At 41.7% G+C, this 21,442-nt stretch overlaps 1 protein-coding gene across 1 annotated transcript in view; it reads right to left on the bottom strand.

Moving 5' to 3' along the window:
• Positions 1 to 3,885: 3,885 nt before the first annotated feature.
• ATP9A (ATPase phospholipid transporting 9A (putative)) overlaps positions 3,886 to 21,442 on the bottom strand; it is a 62,036-nt gene continuing 44,479 nt past the window's right edge. The window contains exons 16-28 of the mRNA XM_075721068.1: positions 17,292 to 17,384; positions 16,371 to 16,454; positions 15,315 to 15,485; positions 13,267 to 13,365; positions 12,884 to 12,973; positions 12,613 to 12,757; positions 12,031 to 12,095; positions 11,105 to 11,260; positions 9,629 to 9,693; positions 8,693 to 8,801; positions 7,344 to 7,401; positions 5,198 to 5,401; positions 3,886 to 4,022 (exon numbers count right to left, since the gene is read on the bottom strand). Coding sequence (XP_075577183.1) covers positions 3,886 to 4,022; positions 5,198 to 5,401; positions 7,344 to 7,401; positions 8,693 to 8,801; positions 9,629 to 9,693; positions 11,105 to 11,260; positions 12,031 to 12,095; positions 12,613 to 12,757; positions 12,884 to 12,973; positions 13,267 to 13,365; positions 15,315 to 15,485; positions 16,371 to 16,454; positions 17,292 to 17,384 — 1,476 coding nt within the window. The remainder of the gene's footprint in view (positions 4,023 to 5,197; positions 5,402 to 7,343; positions 7,402 to 8,692; positions 8,802 to 9,628; positions 9,694 to 11,104; positions 11,261 to 12,030; positions 12,096 to 12,612; positions 12,758 to 12,883; positions 12,974 to 13,266; positions 13,366 to 15,314; positions 15,486 to 16,370; positions 16,455 to 17,291; positions 17,385 to 21,442) is intronic.

Below are 21,442 nucleotides of genomic sequence, written 5' to 3'. Positions count from 1 at the left end.
TGCAGAGGACAAGAGAGATTGTCGCGGCGTTTAATTGTGATAGTTCAGTAGACCACAGAAAAACAACGCCTTTGGTGCTTCTCAGTTTGGTCCAGCCACAGCTGTAGCTCTCAGCACGTAGTTCTCAACACCGAGGGGACACCAGGGATGTCACTCATCGCTCCCCAGCCCAGTTCTGATAAGACCCTGCACAGATTTAAGCTGCTGCTGTCAAATAAAGAATGTTGCATTTCAATTGCACTATAAGCTGAGCAAAACAAATGTTTGCAAAGATAAACAGGACAAGCTCTATGGAGGAAACAAATATAGAGTTAAAGAAAAGAAAAAAAAAAAAAAAAAGAGGGTTGCAACACACATGGAATTACTGCAGAGATGCAAGAAGAGAACGGTGCATGTCACAAAACCTCCACGTTAACTAACCACCGCAGCAGCACGGCACAGAGCATTGGCTTCCTGAAAGCAGCCACGGGAAGCAAGAGCACACGGCGAGACGTACACCGCTACCCTACAGCGTCACTGGGAGCGCAGTCCCAAAGCACACAAGTTATATGAACTGCTACAGTACATACACCAGAACAAAAAAAAAAGGAATAGGAAGAACACTAAGTAAGGCTGCAAACAAGATACTACACAGAAGAAGAAAACAATGCTTCACTCCCAATAAGCACAAATGATGAGCATACTAGAGGAAAAAGATTAATTAAATTTCCAGCAGAGAATCCATTTATACGTACAGTAAGTATGAACATATGTATTAAACTTTGCTTTTAAAAACATTTTTTAAATAACTTAAGAGAAATAGATTGCAGACATAAAGTGCTAAACTTGAAAAATACAACAATCATTCCTCTCTCCTGCTATTTGTTAGAGGGCAGTTTTAATTTTCTGATTGCTTTAAAAAAATGCAGCGTATACCCAGACAGAAATTACTTCCTGGATTTACAACCTTGTGCAAAAAAACTAGCTGCAAAGGAATATAATTTGCACCCCAAAACACAGCTACAGATTACTATAAATTCCACTAACTATGTGTTCCTTATTGAAGTTATGATTCAATAAATATAACAGAAATCACAATTCACTGCCTTTCTCGGTGTAAGCTAGTATTTTGCAAATATGGTCCACTCCATGTAAACTGTATTGACTTCAGGAAACAGTGAATTCTACCATATATAAGTCTCAAATATTTACATACAGTAGCATGGCACTGTTATTCTTGCAGGACATTTAACTACTAATACACACTAGATAGGGACAGGGCTTTACAAAGATGGGTACTGCGATGTGTTTGCCAACGGACAAGAGGGACTTCTCAGTCACAAGAAGTTGCCAAAAGAAATTCCTGATTCTTGTATTTAAATGTACTTAAATCAAATGCTGACTGGGGACTCCAAAACACATGCATGGCTGACACTATCCAGGAGCTGCAGCAAGTCACGAAAAAGACGACATTACATATCTTTTTGGCAAAGTGGCATAATTCACAAAAGGCTGTTAGCCCAACTCCCTCACAAATGGGCTGTTCAGGCACTGCTTTTCCTCCGTGAGACAAACACTGAGAAGCGTTGGACTCCTAGGGCCTTTCCCAACATGAACATGCATGTCAAATGGGTAGAAATATATATTATTATTATTTTTAGGAAAAAAATTTAGAAGATAAAGAAAGCCAGGCAATTTTTCAAAATATGATGAAAAAATGAATACTAAGAATTATCTCTCCTTAGTCAGTAGGATGTTTCTAAAGTTGGTTGCTATTTATCAGGACTTCAGAAATTGAGTCTTATCAGAAGACTGGCACAAAAGAAAAAAACCAGTGTGTTAGATTAAAGAGCGTTTGCTGTTCTTTTTCCTGAAGGATTTTGAAACATAATTTTCTGTATCAAGAGGGTTTTGCCCATATGAAGTAATGACAAGGTCATACAGCCTTGCACCCTCCACTCACCCCAAGCCACGTGCATTATGAAGCACATCCAATTTTTCTTCCTATCTTCTGGAACTTGCTTCCCCTCCTCTTTGATATTTACTCACAGGAACTGAGAGCAAGGAAGGCAGGTCAGGTTGTGCAAAACATTCCCCCGAGCAATTACCACACATTGACCACACAAGCCACGGCTATCTTAGATCTGAAAATTCAAGACGTACCACTATGGGTCAACACAGACGCCGGCTCTTTTAGAACCACACTCCCATTTTCCACTGATTTTCACACCAGACCTTTTAATGCAGCATTGCGCTGCTTGTGACAGTGGAACGCCTGTAGCAGTGGCAACAGAAGCTGGCAGTCCATGAAAGAGGTTCAGCGTGGCACAGAGACGACCAGGGAGCTTCTGCTCCTCACACCAGTGAGGTTGCCCTGACCTGGAAGGGCTGCCTTGAGAAAGGAGAAGGGAGCTCAGGCTCTGGGCTCTGCCGTTCCTGGTCCCTCCATGCAGCTGACCAACAACGGCACCAAGCAGTGCCAGCTCTGACGGTGGTTTTTATGATGTGAGAGTGAGACAGCAAGCAACTAATTTAGCACAGACCAAACAGCCATTAGATGAGGATGGCTGCCACTAAGGCTCATCCATGTTTGATGCATGGACCCAACGGTAAAAGGTTCCTGTAACTCTCTGTCATTCTCCTGAGCAGCCTAAGTACGCTTTGCTCTCTTCACAGTGTTAACAGTGTGGGCCAATGCTTATTACAAAAACAGACCTCATGGAGTTTTATTTTTGAAAATTAAAAATCAGTATGTAAATTTGCCCTGCGCACGAGCCTAACGCCTTCGTACGAACCCCCACTCCTGCCTCCAAACCAATTCAAGTTTTGTTTTTAGAGCAAAGCAAGCGCAAGGTTCTCAAAAACTGCCTCTCTGCAGGGAGCGTGTCATGAACAACATCCACCTAGGAGTGCCTCAGCTTATTTGCAGCTCATCTTTGCAGTTTCACCCTAACAGGAAACAGATTTCGTGTAGCTGTGAGGAGTAGCAGCTCTGTGACCTTTCCTTTTAGTCTCCAAGGATTCAAGACACGTCTGCCACATTGTCTGCAGAACAGTACGAGTCTCTTCTCACGTTGTCGACACATTTCAAGTCTGATCAACTGCAAATTTCTTTTCCAAAGAGGATTTGCTTTAGTTTAGATAATTTTCTCCTATACAAATAAATACAGAGTAAAGCTATTATGTCACCAGCCCCTTTTAACAGGAAGCACAAAAGCTAAACAAAACTGAATTTCTTCATTTTGGACTACATTTCTCCATATTTATCAATGGCTGGATACTTCCAAAATCACTAGGGTGACCACATTTCAACTGAAGGAGAGTCTCAAACACGCTCAGATTCTCAAGTGTGTGTAGATCCGACATGCTGGAGCCCCATTATGGAAACAGCATGCCATAAATCAGGAATCAGCTGTCACCAGTATAGTGCATCACCTACATTAAGGGATTTCCAAGATGTAAAAAGAATGTAACTACTTGAATCAAAAAGATAAATAACATAAAACAACACAACACAATGCAAGGAACAGCACAGATACTTAAAAAAGTAACTTAAATTTGTCAAATGTAAATTCCAAGGTCAGTTAGCAGCTTTCAGATACTTTTAACCATGCGTGAGAAACCCATCGTCATCACAGTTATGCGCATTTGACCCCAGTTAAGTTAAACAAAAGTGACAAGAACTGGATGAACTACCAAGTGCCTCCACCCTCAAAAAAATTCCCTTTTATCGTTACATTTCTGTTCACAGCAGTTGTGAAGTCTTTTTTCAATAAAGCAGCATGTAATAGAGATTACCACATGATCCTTACGCAAATATCAGATGCATTCGTTATAGTAACAACTACATGATTTTGTCTCTCAGCTATGTGCAATATTTGTCTCTGGTATGCAAGGAGAGCAGCCCTAGGACGTGAGCTTTGAATAGCTTGGGGGAGAAAACCTTCGTCTCAGGTACTTCAGGACGTAGAGAGGAAGGCAGCTCACCAGAGTGATGACAGTGACTTTCCACAAGAACGACAAAGTTGCAATGAAGTAAACATCTGTAAAAAGAAAAGAGCACAGAGTCAATGCAGATGGGAAGTACTGTCTTGGAAGAAGCGCAGAAAAGCAATTCAATCTACCAATGCTTCTTAAACAGCCTCACCTTCTCCACATGCAATTTCAAAGCTCATAGGATCCCTGGTTCCTCTCTCTTCTGCCCTTCTCTTCCACAAAAGATACAGCTTTCTGCACAGCACATTTCAGTAAGGCATGCAATACCTCACGGGCAAGTGCCCATACATACCCCATCTGAAACGGGGCTATCCATCTCCTGGCAATCCTAAGCTTCCTCTAAATAGACTACTTGTCTTCTGACTCTGGAAGTTGCCCTCTGCTACTTTGCTGGTAGTCCAGCAAACTCATTTCTCGACTCAGTTATACCACCTCAGAATCACTGCAAAAATAGTTGAAGCATTGTTCAAAATGGAGCTGGTGTACCCATATGCAAGAGATACAGATGTAGCCCATTGGGAAGTTATCCTCATTGTCTTCAGAGTTAGCAAAGAGCTTTATGGAAGAAGTAGTGACATCTTGTGGTTCATGAACGAACACTGGAACAAACCCTTCAGATCTGATATTTGCAACTAGACAGCTACTGGGGGAATCTGGAGTTCCTCACCCTTTTTCCTTTAGCCAGGGAAAAGGATTAGCTCTGTTCCAGGAAAAAAAAAAAAAAAGGAGAAAACCCGCAAAACAACAACAAAAAAACGCCAACCAAAAGAAACCCCCAAACCCACAAGAGAAGGGCCCCACTGAAGCAGATAAAATAAGGTAAGTTTTAGAGGCAGCTACTTCACCCAGTTAAAAGGTGAAATCTTTCAACCCAACAACAGAGGCTCAAATTTTTAGTCTCAAGTTCAGTTCTCATATGGAAATAAAGACCACTATTATGTGACAGCTGATGCATGGTGGAGCTCTGAAAGTAAGGATGAGATGCGCTCAGCAGCATGCAGTACTGACCACCTTTATCTCCTCTAGCATTTTGCTATGAGAAGGAACCATAAAATGTCCTTCAGGTGCCTTCAAATCAAATAGAGCTTATTCTGGTCAGAACCACTGACATTGTAATTATGTTGGCTTCATCAACAGCCTTTGAACTCAATTCATGTCCTTACAGTCCTGTTACTATTCGGGTCATAAACCAACCAATTGCAGAAAAGGCATTTAACCTTACCAATAAACTCATGTAAGAAGACCAGAGAAGCTATGTAGCAGGAGAGACTAAGCAGCTCAGCTACTATCATGAGCCAGTGCCACGTCTGGATCGTCAACGCCACCATCAATAACTCAGTAAGAATCAAGGACGTGAAGGAAATGGCGACAATGTGGACAAATTCAGATTCAAAGAGGAGGAGTGCTCCATACATGATGATGCTACCTGCAAGGGAATGGAACATTTGGGTATTTTATTCAAACACCAGCCTAAGCTCTAAAACCCACTGCTAGGTCTTGGAAAGGCTGAAACATAGTCATGTCTTCAGACTGTTTTTCACGAAACCTGATGAATGTAATGACAACAAATCAGTTACTATTTAGGAGACAGAACTGATGAGAAGACAGGGAAAAGTTACAGCAGAGGTGCCCAGACTTTTGTAACAGTCTATCATATTCATAGACACATGGAGATAGGAAATTAATACACGCTATTTTGGCAACAGGAGATTTCTAACATCACGAAACTCTATCCTCCCAGAAAAGCAGTTGGTCCCTACTCAGAAGCTAAAAGATACCAAATACTTCTAAAACCTACTGCATTGCCTCAGTGCCCAGATGGAAGCAAGGTGTTGAAAAGTTCACTGGATACAAGTTAGTCTCTCTTTGCACTACTTCGGCCAAGATCTCTCCCTTCACACTTCCCCCTAAAAGGAGTACACATTAAAGCACTGTTAATGATGCATTGTTTCATGCTCCTATTCTGGCTAGCCAGGGAATGCTCACAACGCCCCGCACAGCCACCTGCACAAATAACTCATGTTAGCAGCATGAGTAATCCGCACCAACATCCATCACACTAGGCTAGTTTCGGAAGGGAAAACCTGCAAGTGACTAGAGCTCGAGCCACAAAGTTCAAATCCAGCTGTGAACTTTCCAAAATTTAGGACTGCTCAAGTTTTCGGTCAGGCTCATCTCTGCTAGCAACTAGCCCAATTGTTTGGCCTGCTGTTTTCTAGTTATTTAGCACATCAGAAGTGAAGTCACTTTAACCAAATACTGTAACCAGAGAGTGGTCTTAGCTCAAGAAGAAATCTTTCCCTCAATGCATCACCCTCTGGCTTTAGCTTTCCACCACTTGTGAGTTTTCTATAAATGCCTTGGCTTTGCCATCATATTTGTACAGCATCAGAAGACCACTATCCCTGTCGTAGGGTTCTACCGTATTAGATTTCAGAAGATAATGCCAAGAGAGCTTTTATATTCTTGGTTTCAATCCCTCCTGAGGATGGTAATAACAATTAAATCAGTAAGAATTAGCTGCTTATTTTGGCACATTTATTCTGACTCTTGTTGATAAAGGAGTTTTGGAAAACAAGAAGTTTTGTCACAGAATCGTAGTGCCATTTTAGCTTTATAGCTCCACGTTATTTACATGTTTTCCATGATTCTCTGATTAACACTTATAGAAAGTATTTGAGTTTGAGGTTACTTTATAAAAAAAGACAAACTGAAAGAAAATACCTTCTTAGACATATACCCCAATTACTACATCCACTTTTGGAAAATAGATGCATTGTAATTAAGGCATTTGCTTAACTGTTTTAGCAGCCTAATTAGAGTGTATGGGATATGATTAAGAACCTGAGCTCTACTCTAGTCCTTCATTACAGATGGCTATGAAGTAACCAGAACTATTGCCACTTCTAATAGACAGGGTTTAGATAAAATACACAAAGCTCCAGATTCTGTATTTTGCATGCTGACTTAACAACCTGTATAATCCACAGGTCTGAAAACCTTTTTCAAAAGAAGGGAAGAGTCACAAACTCTACTTCACAGATGGAGCAATTAAAGCACTGAAAGGAGCTTGCACAAAATTACAAAGGATGGTCCCAATGGGAAGAGGCACAATGCTTTGAACTTCTACATCATTGCCTACAACAGGGTTGACCAGTTGCTGCCAATATTTAGTTTTAGATAATTTCTTCCTTTGGTAATGCTGCCAATATTTTTCCAAGACAAAAAAAAAAATATTTATTCATTATCCCAAGGATGCATTGCTAAATTCACTTCATGCCTTACTTAACTTCCTGCAATACAAAAAAATTAGATATTCTGTACTCATTAAAACATCTTAAAGGCACAAGCTGAAGTTGATTTCTTACCTTGATAGATGCTTATTAAGACCCATATTAAAAATGTTTTGTATGATAATGGTCGTCCCTGGTGGGGGGGAGAAAAAAAAAAAAAAGACAAAGCTCTGTTGGGTTTTCTTTTATAAACAGTCACTTACAGATCAACCCATCAATTAATAAAAGAGAATTTGAAGGCGATTTGGAAAGAAAACAAAACAAATCAACCAACCCTGAGGTACTGTCTCTTTATTCTCATTTTTCATGATGCAAGAAGGAGGCCTGGGACTGTGGAAGCTCACTGCTTGCACAGTACAGTACAACCTCTTCCTGACTGCACACACGATTAATTCAACGCAAAGATGTCTCATGAGTTTAGTCATTGTACTGTGAAATATAAGACGTGTGTATACACATATATATGAATATATTAATATTATATTTCTAGACACACACACACAAATCACCATCATATTGAAGGCAGATAGGTTTTTAAAAAAAAAAAAGCATCTCCAGCCAACACAGCTATACCAGTACAAAAAAACCCTATGTTTAGACCAGGCCTAAGGATGGTTGGAGAATTAGTGGTTTATGACATAAGAGACAACATACAAGTGAAACCAGATGGAGACTTATTCAGGCTGTTGGAAAAACAGGCTTTGCTTCTGAGAGTATCTGTTTAACAGAAATCCTTGAGGGAAAGGATCTGTTGAAGACTCAGTCCACCCTTTCCTTCAATTAAGAAAGATGTTCCCAGTCTGCATACCCCAGTTATTCAAAAAATTTTCCGGGGTGGGGGGAGAAGGGGACGGGACCTAAGACAAGATTTACCTTCCTGATATTTCTATGGTAAATATCAAACAAAGTTTTCTTTGTCTAAGGAGAAGGACCTGACTTTCATGCTAAAGCTACAAAAATGGCACAGCAACCAAACCTTTAGGTCCCTTTAGATCATCCTCGATGCAAATTTCTATTCACGGAACTATGTGATAACCTCCTCCCTCCATCAAATGAGCATATCCCTTCCCCCCATCCCCTTTTCTGGCTTCAGGATAGTGCCAAATCCCCGACAATTTCTCTCTCCCCTTCATTTTGGAACAAATCGGTAATATTAAATCCTTAGAATTTCCCACAGAATGGAACTTCTATTTCCCCAGCCGTTTTTAATAAATTGCATTTCATGTAGCATTCAATAATAAACTGCCAGGAAATCTGGTTGTATCTGTTAATTCAAATTTGCCTTTAAAACAATTTTGCTTGAAAACGCAGGATAAAGGTCTGTATCTACTGATAATATATTTGACTTTACACACTTAGAGAGTTTCAAATCAAGACAGGGATCTTGCCTTAAACCAAAACAGACAAACAAGAGTCTCCCACACCTTAAGAAGATCTTTGTAGAGCTCCGGGTACAACATTGCAACTTCAGATTTAACATCCTTGTCCAGGACTAGAGAAAACACTGGAAACATTGTGTAAATTGTGGAGTACCTGGGAAGAAGGTAGAAGACCAGTAAATTATCTAAGGTGTAGATGAGCAAACAGAAATGCTAGCCTTCAGAAAGGAAGTACAGTATTCTTGAAGTGCCAAATGACATACATATTACAAAAACTTGCAAACGGAACACACCAGAGGTTTGCATGTAGGAAAAGCCTGCAAGATTTGCTTTTTGAATGGTTTTTGATTAGAAACACTCATACACAGATGATTGGTTCAAGTATTGCAACTGTTGTTTTAGGGTTATTAATGGAGCCAAGGACAGACCTGTCACCACCCCAAAGTTTGCTCTACAGTTCAGGCTTGATCCTGTTTGCATCAGAAGGCAATAGAGATGAATTTGCTGTTTGTTTTTTAAGTATGTACTTGAAAGTCCATAAATATAGTGGGATTACACTTGTAATCCCATGACTTTTAGACAGGAACTGATTCCTCCTGTTAAAGAGGTTGGGTTGTCCCCCCTTTCTGACGCTGTCAGGAGCTGGGCACTGGCTCCCACTGCTGCGCAGGCACCAGAGCGTAATGACTGTCCCTCTGCTTTTTACTGGGATCAAAGGAGTGCTTCCTGGAGAATGGCTTGCTCCTTGTGTTCTGAACGTCACAAACCATCCTTTTGGAAAGGCTTCTAGAGGTATTTGTGCTGCCTCAGTGGCTTTGCTCAGCGCAGAGGAGCGGAAAGGGGACAAGGATCACACCCATCTTCTGAAGCAGTACTGTGAAACATGCAGAGTGGAGATGTGCCTGCCTTGCATGTTAATTAGCCCAAATCGATTCATTATGCGCAGGTTTTCCACACTATTAGTAAAAAGTGAGCTCTTACCCAATGATGAGAAAGCCTTGGTAGAGAGGAACTGAAGCAAAGTAAAATACTGATGAGAAAACAGCCTAGAAAAGAAAAGAAATAAGCTTTTCAGGCATTTGATACTGCAGTAAAAGTAACAGCTTAAAAATATACTCTGTTCAAACTGGAACGTACTTGCAGTGGGCTCTCCAAATTCCTGAAATGAAGACAGAAGAATGTAATATCAACCCTTTTTATTCCTATGCAAACCTTGGATGAAAGCTATGTTTAATAGCAAACACTGGAGAGCTGGACTTGGAAAACTTTTTGTAATGTAGTTCCACAGAAAAGAACATAAAGAGTTTCCTCCAAAGCCCACTGGTTTGATCAAAGCCATCCAGATGGACAGAAGGACAGGTGCATACTTATTTATGCCTGGATGATGCCTTCACAACGTAAAGAGTTAACACTCACTAGTACAAACTCCAAAGGGTTCAAGATTAATTTTTCTTTTTTTTTTTTTTTGTCAGAAGTTATGGGTTGGTTTTCTGTTCTTGTTTTTAGCCGCGGAGTAAGCTAGACTGTCCCCTGAATTTGAACCTTTTGTCTCTATGCATCCCTCTCCCACATGTTTATTCTAAGAAGGGGAGAGGGCGGAACCAGCCTTCTCAAAAATATCAAGTATTTTATTTAGAAAACTTAGTATTGTTAAGGAACACATCAGTACACTATGGCATGGGAATGCAACTCCCAAAGAGCAACCTCTGTCCTTAACTGTAACTTTCACTCAAGTCACCACAGCTAAGAACGGAATTTGGCTCATGAACTCTTAAAATCTCTTTCAACTCTCCTTGCCAACTGGCAATTGCATTTTTGTTACACTGAGGCTCAGCACACATGAACAATGTAAATTTTGTGAATACCAAATCTGTTTCTAAGGTTCCCTTTGAAATGAAGAGGAACAGACCTCCTCCACATTGCTGCAGCGAACTGCCGAACAGTTGGGAAGGTTAATATGTGCTTCAGCAGCCTTTGCGGCACGGCTCCTGCGAACACTCCACAGCACGCCAGACCGAGCTTTTGGTAACCTCATCAGGGTCTGAGCCAGGTCCTCCTCAGCTACTTAACTTTGGTCTCACTACTTGAAGGCCTTACTTAAAACGCACCTGAAAAGAAGCGCACTTACTCAGCAGGGACCTTCCTTAAGAGCAGTGCCCTGCTTCAGATTTTCAGTATTTTCTAGCATTACTAAATGACAGCAAAAACATGCTGCATCACAGCAGTGTTTTCTAAGGTAAAGTATTGTTTGTCCAATTTTGGAGAAGTTGCTGACGTTTGTCCAACACCAGGAACCTTCTTATGTGTTTTCATACCCAAGTAACAACCTCAAGTTCCAACCCATGAAAATTTTCAGGAGAAGAAATAGTTGCATCCAAAATGAAACACAGAACCTTTACTTTTTGGGTTTGCTTTTTCACCTCTCCAGTGGAAAAGCCCTCATGACAGTCCATTTACCTGCATTGTACTGATGCACAAGCTCCTGTGGATTACAAACTGACTGAGAGCTGCAGACCGTTTGTAACTGTTCCTTCCGTGCACCATTAGTAAACGACCCAAATGTTTAAACTGAGTGATAGAGAAATCTGCTGCAAGTGATGCCTGTTTTCCTTCCTGTGTACAACAACAGGTAAAAGCATAGTGAGATCATTTCATTACCGGAAACAAAGAAATATCGTATTATTATTTAGTTATCACTGACAGAATTTCCAAGAAAATTTGCAATACATTAAGTGGGGGAGAGTATTACCTCAGCACTTCTGCCTTCCACCATGGCTTTTAAGCAAAGAGCAAAAATATGAGGAGAATTCCCATTTGAACCCTGGCCTCCAATTCTAAGCAACCCTCTGGATTATGAGTCACAACACGCATGTTAACGTGACACTCGTATCAAGTCAGTTTTGAACACAAATTTTCAGTCTCAAAAGTTCACTCAATTTTAATGTTTTGGCTCACTGCAAGCAGAGCCTTTCCGCTGCCGCCAAATCCAGTCTTGTCGCTCCAAGCAGCTCCATATGCAGGGATCGGAGCTCTAACCCAGAGTTTGCTTTCTAAACTAACTGTACACGTAGGGTGTATGTTATCAGACTAATTACAATCCCAGCATTTGGAGCATCCACGTGTGATTAAAAACCCCAAAACTAACCATGATGGTCCAAATTCGGGGAACGTGCCAAGAACCAAAAAATGCACTTGAACTCGGTTAAACAGTAGTCTCCTTTCCAGCCAAATTATTTTTCATGATAAGGCTATTGGTCTGACAATTATTCTTGTGGAAGCCTCTCACTTACTTGCACAAATTCCCAAGGATTCATTTAAGAGTTAGTTGCAAACTAGCTTCTGAATTGCCATAGGAAGTGTTATTAAACATGAGGTAATCTCACCTTTCCTTCAACTCCAACACCACAGTCAGCCTCCTGAATCATGCTAACATCATTGCCTCCATCACCTGCAGGTCAGAGCACAGACAAACGACACTGGTAGTTAAGCAACAGAGGCGACTTGCAACCCCACCAAAGGCATCTGCACCAGACCGTAATACTACAGGAAACTCTGAACCCTATCAACAAAAGCAGGATTTTAAATACAAATTGGGAATTTAAATTCTTCCAGGAAGTTTTTTTTACAGATGCATAGGAATTCAAGGCCACCGATCACTTTATCCGACTCGTAGGTGTACCATTATACCGACGATGCTGAAATAAAGATCACAGGTTAACAGTGGCAACTTTATCTGACCATGTTCAAGCTGTGTTTTCCAAGGATACCACCCCAAATATTTATGAGTATTTTGTCGTTGAAGTTTCCATATGCAAAATTTCACCTTACCAACCATCCCACACAACCAACTGTTTCCTAAGTCAGCATTTCCAGATATTATGAGACGACTCGGGACCGTTCACTCAAAAGAAGGAAAAATAAAGATACCATCCTGCATGGTCACTCCTCCCTAACTAGTCCCTTACCTACTGCACAGGTGAGTTTGCCGGTCCTTTCTTGGAGCAATCGCACGATTTGGGCCTTCTGTGTCGGAGCACATCTGCAGCACACAACGGCAGGGCACTGGCAGGCCAGCTCCATGAACTCATACTCATAGTATTTCAGACACACCTAATTTACAGAGATCAGAAGCGTCACCGATGCTTGTGCTATGAAAGTTTCTTTTTAAAAAAAATTCTAATTCAGGCAGAGTGTTTTGGGGCTGTTCTTGAACAGCCTGAGGCATTCAGAGCCTACCTCCAGCGAGTCGCCAGAAATAACAAGAGCGCAGTCGTGTTTCCGGCGGAAGGCGTTCAGCTCTAGATGGGCTTCTCCACGGTTAGTCACCTGGGGGAAAAAGATGGCAACTGAGGAAGGGTTTCCTTCATTGGGGTGAAAAAAAAAAAACCCAAACACTCAAGTCTCAGAGGGAGCAAGAGTACTATGGACAGGCAGCACACCAAGTTATTCAGAGCACACGGTCAGATAAACAAAAGCTCAGGGGATAGAAAGCTGGGTCAAAAGAATAAAAATATTCTGGGTCTACTGCTGGAAAACAGTTGTGCTCTCAGCACCCCTCCTGTTCCAGAATCTGGGGTCCTGAACAAGCCTTGTGAGAGGGGAAGGTGGGTGTTACTCACTAGTCTGAATATATGGATGTCCTGTGTCCGTGTCACCAAATGTGCGTTCTTGGCTGTACACGTGGCTGTCTCTAACTTATCCCCTGTCAGCATCCACACCTAAAATCCAAGTATTTAATGCATTAAATACAAAACTTAACAACCACATCTGCAGGATGCAGAAGTACCACCTGCCAGTTTAGGCATATAAAAGGACTGTTAATATATAAATTATTTTTCTAAAAAAGACCTATTTTAAAACTTAAAAGAAAATTCTCACAGATGAAAGAAAGCAAAACTTTTAAAGAGGCTGAAATGCAAAAGAAATTACAAACCACGTATAACATTTTTCCCACCTGCAATATTTCAAGATTCTGCTGATAAACCCACAAAATGCAAGCTAAAGAATGTGTATGCGTGTGTTAATGTGTCCCACCCCAGCTATTTCTCGTACACTGAAATAAGCAGGCCTTGCTGCAGAAAGATCCCTTATGGCCCTGCCTGAAATGTGGATGATGCAACTGGGGTTAGCTCACTGCTGATGTGTGCGTCTGGAACAGACCAAGTGGGTTGCTTTTTTTTTTAATTTTTTTTTTTTTTTTTTAAATATACACTGCTCCTTTTATTTTGTGTGTGTGTGGGGGGGGGGGGGGGGGGGGGGGGGGGGGGCATTAGAAAGCAATGTCAGCAGCAATACCCTGTTATAATCTGGCAGGGAATTCCCTCAACAGTGTAAATATATCAGAATTTGTTTTCTTTTTTCCACTGGTGTTTTTATTCTTTCAAGACACCACCCAAGAACATTTAACAAAACTTAAAAAAAAACCCAAAAACAAAAACAAAAAACCCCACACAAAGACAAACTTATTTGTTTAATAATCTGAGGTTGGAAAAAGATTTGATCTTAACAAGATGGCCCCTGTAATGAATTACAAGACTGCCTTCACCCTTGATTTACTTCTTGCATGCAATACCCTAACGAACATACCATTGCAAGGAGTGCTCAGAAGTGCTGCACTCGCTGTGCGACGACACGCTCCACACCCTGACACTGACTCCAGCCAAGGTGGTGAGAAGAAAAATGAAACTGCTTTGGAATAACTGGCCTGGACTGTGCCGCAAGGGGAGAAAGCCACAATGCTGCTAAGGAGCTTTGTCTGATTCTGCTCTTCTCACTTCTCTGCTGAAGTCCCTGTTGTTTACAGGGATGGCTCCAAACAGAAAGCACTTTTGGAAGCCTGCCCCAAGCCTTGAATTCCACTTCCTACCTAAATCCCAAACACACAGCCCTGCTTTGGATTCACAGCATAGCTCAAGATTTTTGCTTACTTTGTTACTTAAAGCAGAGAAACCACAACTAGAACCTTTTACCTACTTTTCTTGCCCATATCTGAATGTTTAGTCCTTTTGTTATTTTTCCCCCCTCCTTTTGCAAGTCCAGCATCTGACTGACAAGTTATCAGAGAGAGAAACTAAGCAGGCATCACGCCGCTTCCCTCACCACTGAGCACAGCTCAGGCTGTAGGTATCTGAGTCTCAGATGCCGGAGCCCAGAAAGCTGGGGCTGAAAAAAAAAAGTCCAGTCCTTGATTCTCTTGGCTCAGACCCCCTCTAGTGGCTACTGGAAACATGTATACATGTATACAGCCCAGTGCTTCAGCCCCCGCACGGGAGTTTGTGCACCGACGAAACGCATCCAGCCCGGTCTTGGTTTCATGCAGCCACCTGAAAGAAACAATTGCCCAAAAGTCTCCTGCAGCTGCCCTCCTGCCTATGCACTCCGCTTCTCTGCGGAAGGGGACGGAGCGTGTTAGGAGAAGAAAAGCGCAAAAGGTGACATGCTTTCCGGCGTTTAGTTAACATTTACACTACTTCCAGCGTGTTCTGCTCCCGAAGCGATGTTTAAAAACGCATCGGGCAGCCCCACCGTTCCCACTCACAAAGGGCACCTGGTGAAACGTTTACCTTGGCAGGGCCCCCAAACTGCCTTAATTTTCTGTCTGTAGGACAGTGCCACATACTCCAGAGGGTCTAGGTGTTCCTGCTAGGTAACATTAGGTTAGGCAGACCTTAATGCCAGCGTTTCGCAGCGTCTCCAGAGTGGGTCTGACATCTGTCTGCAGCTGATCCTCCACGCCGGTGAGACACAGCAGCTCCATCTCCATTTCTAGGCTCTCGATGACTGTGGCTACCTTCAGGGAGCGGTCGTGCACGCTTAGCTTCGCCTGGATGTAGCGTGCCTGAGGACAGAGCAGACACAGCCACACTCACTCGCGCAGCCAGCCTGCATTTTTGTGGAATATACGGTGAACCAGCACAGCAGTTAACCAGTTAACCTCCCTCTGTTAACTGTCATTCAGGGACGCCGCCTGTAATGGCTGGCGAACATGAGGTGCGTGTTACAGAATAAGGCGGGAAATATTTCAGGAAGTTTTTGTCGTTTTGTCGCTGCCCTGTGCCAGCCAGGCAGCACGGTGCACAGCGCATCCTTGTGCACACAAACGCACAGCAGCGGCTGAAGTGACACCTGCAGAAAGCCTGGAAGCGACTCCCTTGCACCACAGCTCTAACCATGGCTTCTGCGATGAACAAACAAGGGCAAGGGAGAATCCTAAACATTTCTACTGTCTCATCTCTGCATTTAACGGAACAGCTCTCCTTCATGTTTTGCCTGCCTGGGGTAAGCAAGTCAGTGCTGCGTGTAGACCCATCTAACAAACCCTACGCATGAAGCCTGTGTTTCCGTGAAGCCCAGCTGGGTTATATTCTGGTTGTTTGTAGTTTCCCTGGATGTCAGAATGCAACAATGAAAATTAAAAGCCAACGCATTTCCCCACACAAACACAACTTGTCTAACAAATAATGAATATTTGCAGAATTTATAACCACAAAAGATTGTAAGGCAGGATTCAGGAACTGTTCTGGAGGGTCCTGGCTGGGATCCAGTTTCGTACATATCACTTAAAAAGCCACTTTGATTAAAAGAACAGCAAGACATTGAAGAATGACAATTCTAGCAGAAGGAGCAGGGAGATGAGAGGCGGCATTATCATGAGAGGTCTGTGAGAATCACTTCAGTGGTTGTTTGTTTAAAAACAAAGCAAAAAAAACAAATAAAAACTTACTTCAAAGTCTTGATACTGCTCTTCCGTCAGAGACTTCTTGGCTACGACAAGAACCCTCAGGCCTTCCCGAGCCATGTTACCACACTGGAAAGAAGTATCACATTGTAAACCATAAACTGCATCTCAAATAAGATGATTTATGCACAGCATTGCAGAGATGGCAATGTAAGATAGCAGGTTAAGAAAATAACCGTCCCATTTGAGCAACCCCAGTGAGTCTATAACATCTGATAAAGTGCATGATAAACCTGAGAGGAAAAAAGGAGATCTGCAAGGGTTTGTAATCTATCCCAGTGATCAGAAACAAAAATGTCCTCTTTGCTACACCAGTGTGGCAAAAACAAGCCCACTGATTTCATTTTCTCCGTCTCTAAGTAAAAGGACACAAGCCTTTGATTTGCAGACTTCACATCTTTGGCCATAAACTGTTTAAAATAAGATCAAGGTATCATTACTTCTTTGAACACCAGCGTTTGGGGGTGGGGAGAATCTGTAACTGAAGCTACTGCTATGAACTCTGCGTCAACACTACTGCTAACCTGACAAACATATCCAAGTACAGAGCTGCCAAATATAGTTTTGAAATTAGACCTTTCAGTCTAAAGTAAATCCAAACAGAGGATCAAGCCCAGGACAAATTTGATGACCTTGAGTGGCAGTTTTGAGCAAAATCCATTTTATTTACAGGACTTATTCTGCACTAAATATGTTGAACTCGCCACCTGACTTGCTTGTTACTGCATATATATTTGGCTGAAGACTAATCCAATGAATTGCCAAGATCAGTGACCTTCTGGCTTGCAGATGTTTTAGCAGCTATGTCCACTCTGCCACATTTACAAGCGTTGTCATGCATTGCCCTGGAAGGGGAAAAGCGCTTGCGTGAGAAACCCTCCCTACGTAGGAGAGATGGCCCCACACCTCCTCTTCCAGCCAGTCGTTGTACTGCACGATCCCAGCCATCACCACATCAGCCCCCTTCATGTAGAAGGTGATCTCTCCTGTTGATTCATCCTGCAGATAAGAAACAGAAGGGTAAGCTGGGCCAATATCAGCATATTTGGAGTGGCCTCAGCAAGCTAAGAGATGAGTTTTCTGCATATCAGTCACAAAAACGTCTGCACTGTGTCAGGCTGAAGGTCCATCTGGCTCAGCATCTTGTCTCAAGGCCAAAAGGAGATGCCTATTCAATTGCAACTTGGTTACGCGCAACAGGAATTAACGCTTTAGACAAGGATGATCAGCTTTTTAAGCAGCAACACGTGATTTCCATGCAGACAGAATCCTGACTGCATGTGCCTCTGGAATAACTTCTAGCCCTCACCCTGAAAATTTATTTCATACTTACCTGAAACAATAACACAGGCGCACGAAGCTTAAGAGAGTAAAAATCGCTCTGATTTACCCTCTCTGTTACATTATATGGCATAAGCATAATTAAAGTTCATGCTTGCCACAGAAAGGTTAGATTGCTGCCTGCCTTATCTGATCCAAGTAATTTGTAGGCTGCAAGCAAAGCATATTTACATTACCACAAATTAAAAAATCCCTTCTAACCAGGCAGATACCTAAGGAGGTCACAGCTATTAGTGTTACAAGCTAATGGAAACCCTGGCAATTTCCTCAAAGGGGACAAAACAATGAGTAAGGAACAAACTGCTCTGTAAACCAAGATAGCCACCAGGGATAGGAAGAAAATAAACTTAACACGCAAAACCAAAAAGCCCAGGAAAGTCTGGAAATAGACAGCTGTGAACGAAGGGGGAAAAATACTTTAGGAAAAAGAGAAATGAAAGAAAAGCACCGCGGACACTTTTTCATTCTCACGCTATTTAATATACATGTCCCACCATTACAGAAACTAGTGGTGAAGCTTCTCACACGTGAAGAGTTTGAGTCAGTAGGTAAAAGCCTAACATTCTGTGGCACTGGCAAAACAGAGTTTACATCAACAGTGGGGAAGAGGAAAACAAAAAAAAAAAAAAAAAAAAAAAGTACCTGACGTGGATAATAAAAATGCAAAGAAGAGAAGTGTCTTTGATAGGCAAATTAAGAAGTAGCCAAGGATAATGAAGCTCCTTTACTGAGCATTTTTGCCAAGCTCATAGAGATATTCACAAGGAAGATTCTTATAACTAAGCTTAAGCATGGTTTTCAACATCCCGAAACGTCCAGCCTTCATATACCGATACCCACACATCCCACATGCCCAAAGCAAAATGCGTGTCACTCTACCAAAACAACTAGAATCTGCTTAAATAAAACACAACACTTTTGGCAGTGGCCAAAGGTAAAGGTTTATCTATTAAATTATTTGATTAAAAAGTGTCTAACAACATCTCTGTAGGAAACTGAATAAAGACTCCACTTCCCGTGCTGCAGAACTGGCTTAAGATAGTTTAGATTTTTTGTCCAATATAAATACTGTATCAGCTATCTCCTTGCATTAGTCATTTCCTCTCACTGAGTTCAATAGGAGGTTAGTGCGTTCTCATATTATGGTAAGATCACACTATAAATCTACACAGAGATTTGCCAATTATATTGTTTTGGAGAGGCATCTTTTTCCACCGTGGTCTGACTCTGGCCACGGTTCAAAGGCTTCTTTCAATTCCAGATATGACAATAGCACTATCTCTGCTTTACAACAAAGACCATTCCACATGGGTAAGGGGAAAAATAATGCAAAGAAAAAGAAGAATGGAAAATATTGTGGTCAAACAAACAGACCTTCTTTCAAGAAGAAGATAAGTCAGTAAACAGTACGGTGAAGAGTGGCTGCTTTGGTAGAATAAGGCTTCTTAGAACTGAAATAATCAGTTACAGAAATGACAGTTGATCACAAGTAAACAAGCAGATACTGCAAAAATATCCCAAACGAGGCAACATCTGCTCTTTGTTTTCAGTATTAACTACTACTCTATTTACTAAAAGTTATGTGTTGAGGGAGATCTTTTTATAGGAGCCAGAGCGGACAGGACCAGCAGGGGAGACGGGCGTCTCTGCCAAGGATGTCAGTAACAGCGCTATGGGCTGGACGCATGAATCACTTGCTGAAACTCTATACCCAGATTGTACAGGAAGCCTGGCAAGACGATCGCAATGGCTCACGCTACCCCAAAAACCTGCAATTTATAAGAATGCTCAGTATCTGTATAGTTGAGCAGAAAATATTACCATTTGACTTCTACACACTACAAGCCTGAGTGCAGTTTCATCCTGCACCTTCTCCCTCCCTCCCTCCCCTCCCCATCTGCTCACTGCATCTGTTGTCTTCTGGATACCTCACGCTACTTTCCCTCCCCTTATTTCTGGTTTTTTTAAGCAAGCAGCGCAGTTTTAGAAGATACATGGAAGAGATAAACACCTTGCAAGTTGTGAATCAAAACCAGAGTGCCTACACACACGTACACATACGTTTAATAAAAGAAAATTTTACTTGACAACTACTTATTTATCAACTTTTTTTTTTTTTTAATGAAAATGAAAACCTTGCTTGAAGATACTATTTTGGAATATACAGAAACATGGCAAATTAATACCCAGGCAACCAGCATCTGCTACTCAAAACCTACTTCTGCACAGGGTATACAGGGAGCTGATTTTAGTGGCTTAGCAGCAGCTCAATGGCTGCAAAATAAAGACACTCAATTAACAAGCACAACGGAGAGGGGCCAGTGCTGCTATTAACAGTATTTACAGGCAGGATCTGGGCCTGATCTTGCTCCCACTGACCACAAGCGGGAGTTTTGCTGGTTTTGGCAGAAGTAATATTCTAAATACAGAAATGCAAAATAGAAACCTTTTTCTTCCTAAAGGAGAAGAATATAGGTCATAGATAATTTAAAAGGAATAAGCCTCAAATCAAAGTGGAAAAAAAAAGAAAGAGGACCCCCTTCCACTCAGATGACAAAATTTAAGGGCATCCACTGCTCTGCTGAGCACATAAACACAATTTAATGAAGCATACCCTGGCTTCGATGGTTAGCCCACTTCTTACACCTTGGATAAAACAACACCTCATCGAAAGTTTGCACTTACGGTAAGCCATGGGGAGGGAGGTTGTTTAGTCCTCCCTCTTTTATTGCTAATATTTTTATTCTAGGTCTTGAAAGGGTTGCCTGAAGTGTCTACATCATTTTCGCTATAAAAATAATTAATCTGAGGAATATACACTTGCTGTATTTAAATGGATATGCACTACACTTGTCACAGCAATCCCACAGAGCAGGAGACATTCATGGGAACACCGATGACTGCGTATGTTCAAACGCATTCAGTCGGATCTCTAGATTCACAGATTTAACACACTGATTACTTTGTACAAGCTCAGCCTATCAGCCCGCTTCAACTAACATTCCTGCCCTTGGGCATGTTTTAATATTCTAAAGCCTGGAACAACTTGAAATACAAATTTGTCCCCCCTACACCATACTGTGGTGTGTGATCCAGAACTTAAAAGCAGTTGCTTGAGCAACAGGAGATCTGGGTCCAAAACACTCAGGTAGGGTAACACAAATACAGCCATTTGCATGAGCTTTAACAATTTGCAATCTGCACTGAACACAGCTTGTCCTTCATGGGTTTGCAAAAATAATTATACGCACGTATTACAGTTCCATCTTTATCACCAAATCTCTTGGTTACAGGAACACTGAAGTTCTCAATATTTGTTGTTGTTGAATACAACCACTGGCTTGCTCCATCTTACATCATCCCTTCATGGTGCCATTTCTGACGGGGGCTGTGCTCTTCCAGGGGTCCAGGGAAGTTGAGATTTGTAAAGCTACCAAACATCAGCCAATAAAGCAGACCGAATTAACCTGCTACTGATGAGGCCCCTGTTTGCAATACTGATCCCGACTGTTTCTAACTAAACCCAAAGGCTGCTCCTCCTACTGTTGTAACTTAAAATACATGAGGCAGAAGATATTTTTACACCCTATTTCCAGATACTCCAAAATAAACATGCAGCAAGCCAGTTTTACCACAAAGTAAACAGAGGAGGAAAAGAAGAAAAAAAAAAAAAAAAAAAAAGGCAAACCCCACCAATTTTACCTATTCTCCCCACC

This window comes from Pelecanus crispus, chromosome 14 (genome assembly GCF_030463565.1).
Source record: "Pelecanus crispus isolate bPelCri1 chromosome 14, bPelCri1.pri, whole genome shotgun sequence".
NCBI classification, from domain to species: domain Eukaryota; kingdom Metazoa; phylum Chordata; class Aves; order Pelecaniformes; family Pelecanidae; genus Pelecanus; species Pelecanus crispus.
Note: the sequence above shows the minus strand (reverse complement) of the source record. Positions and strands in the feature narration are given on the sequence as shown.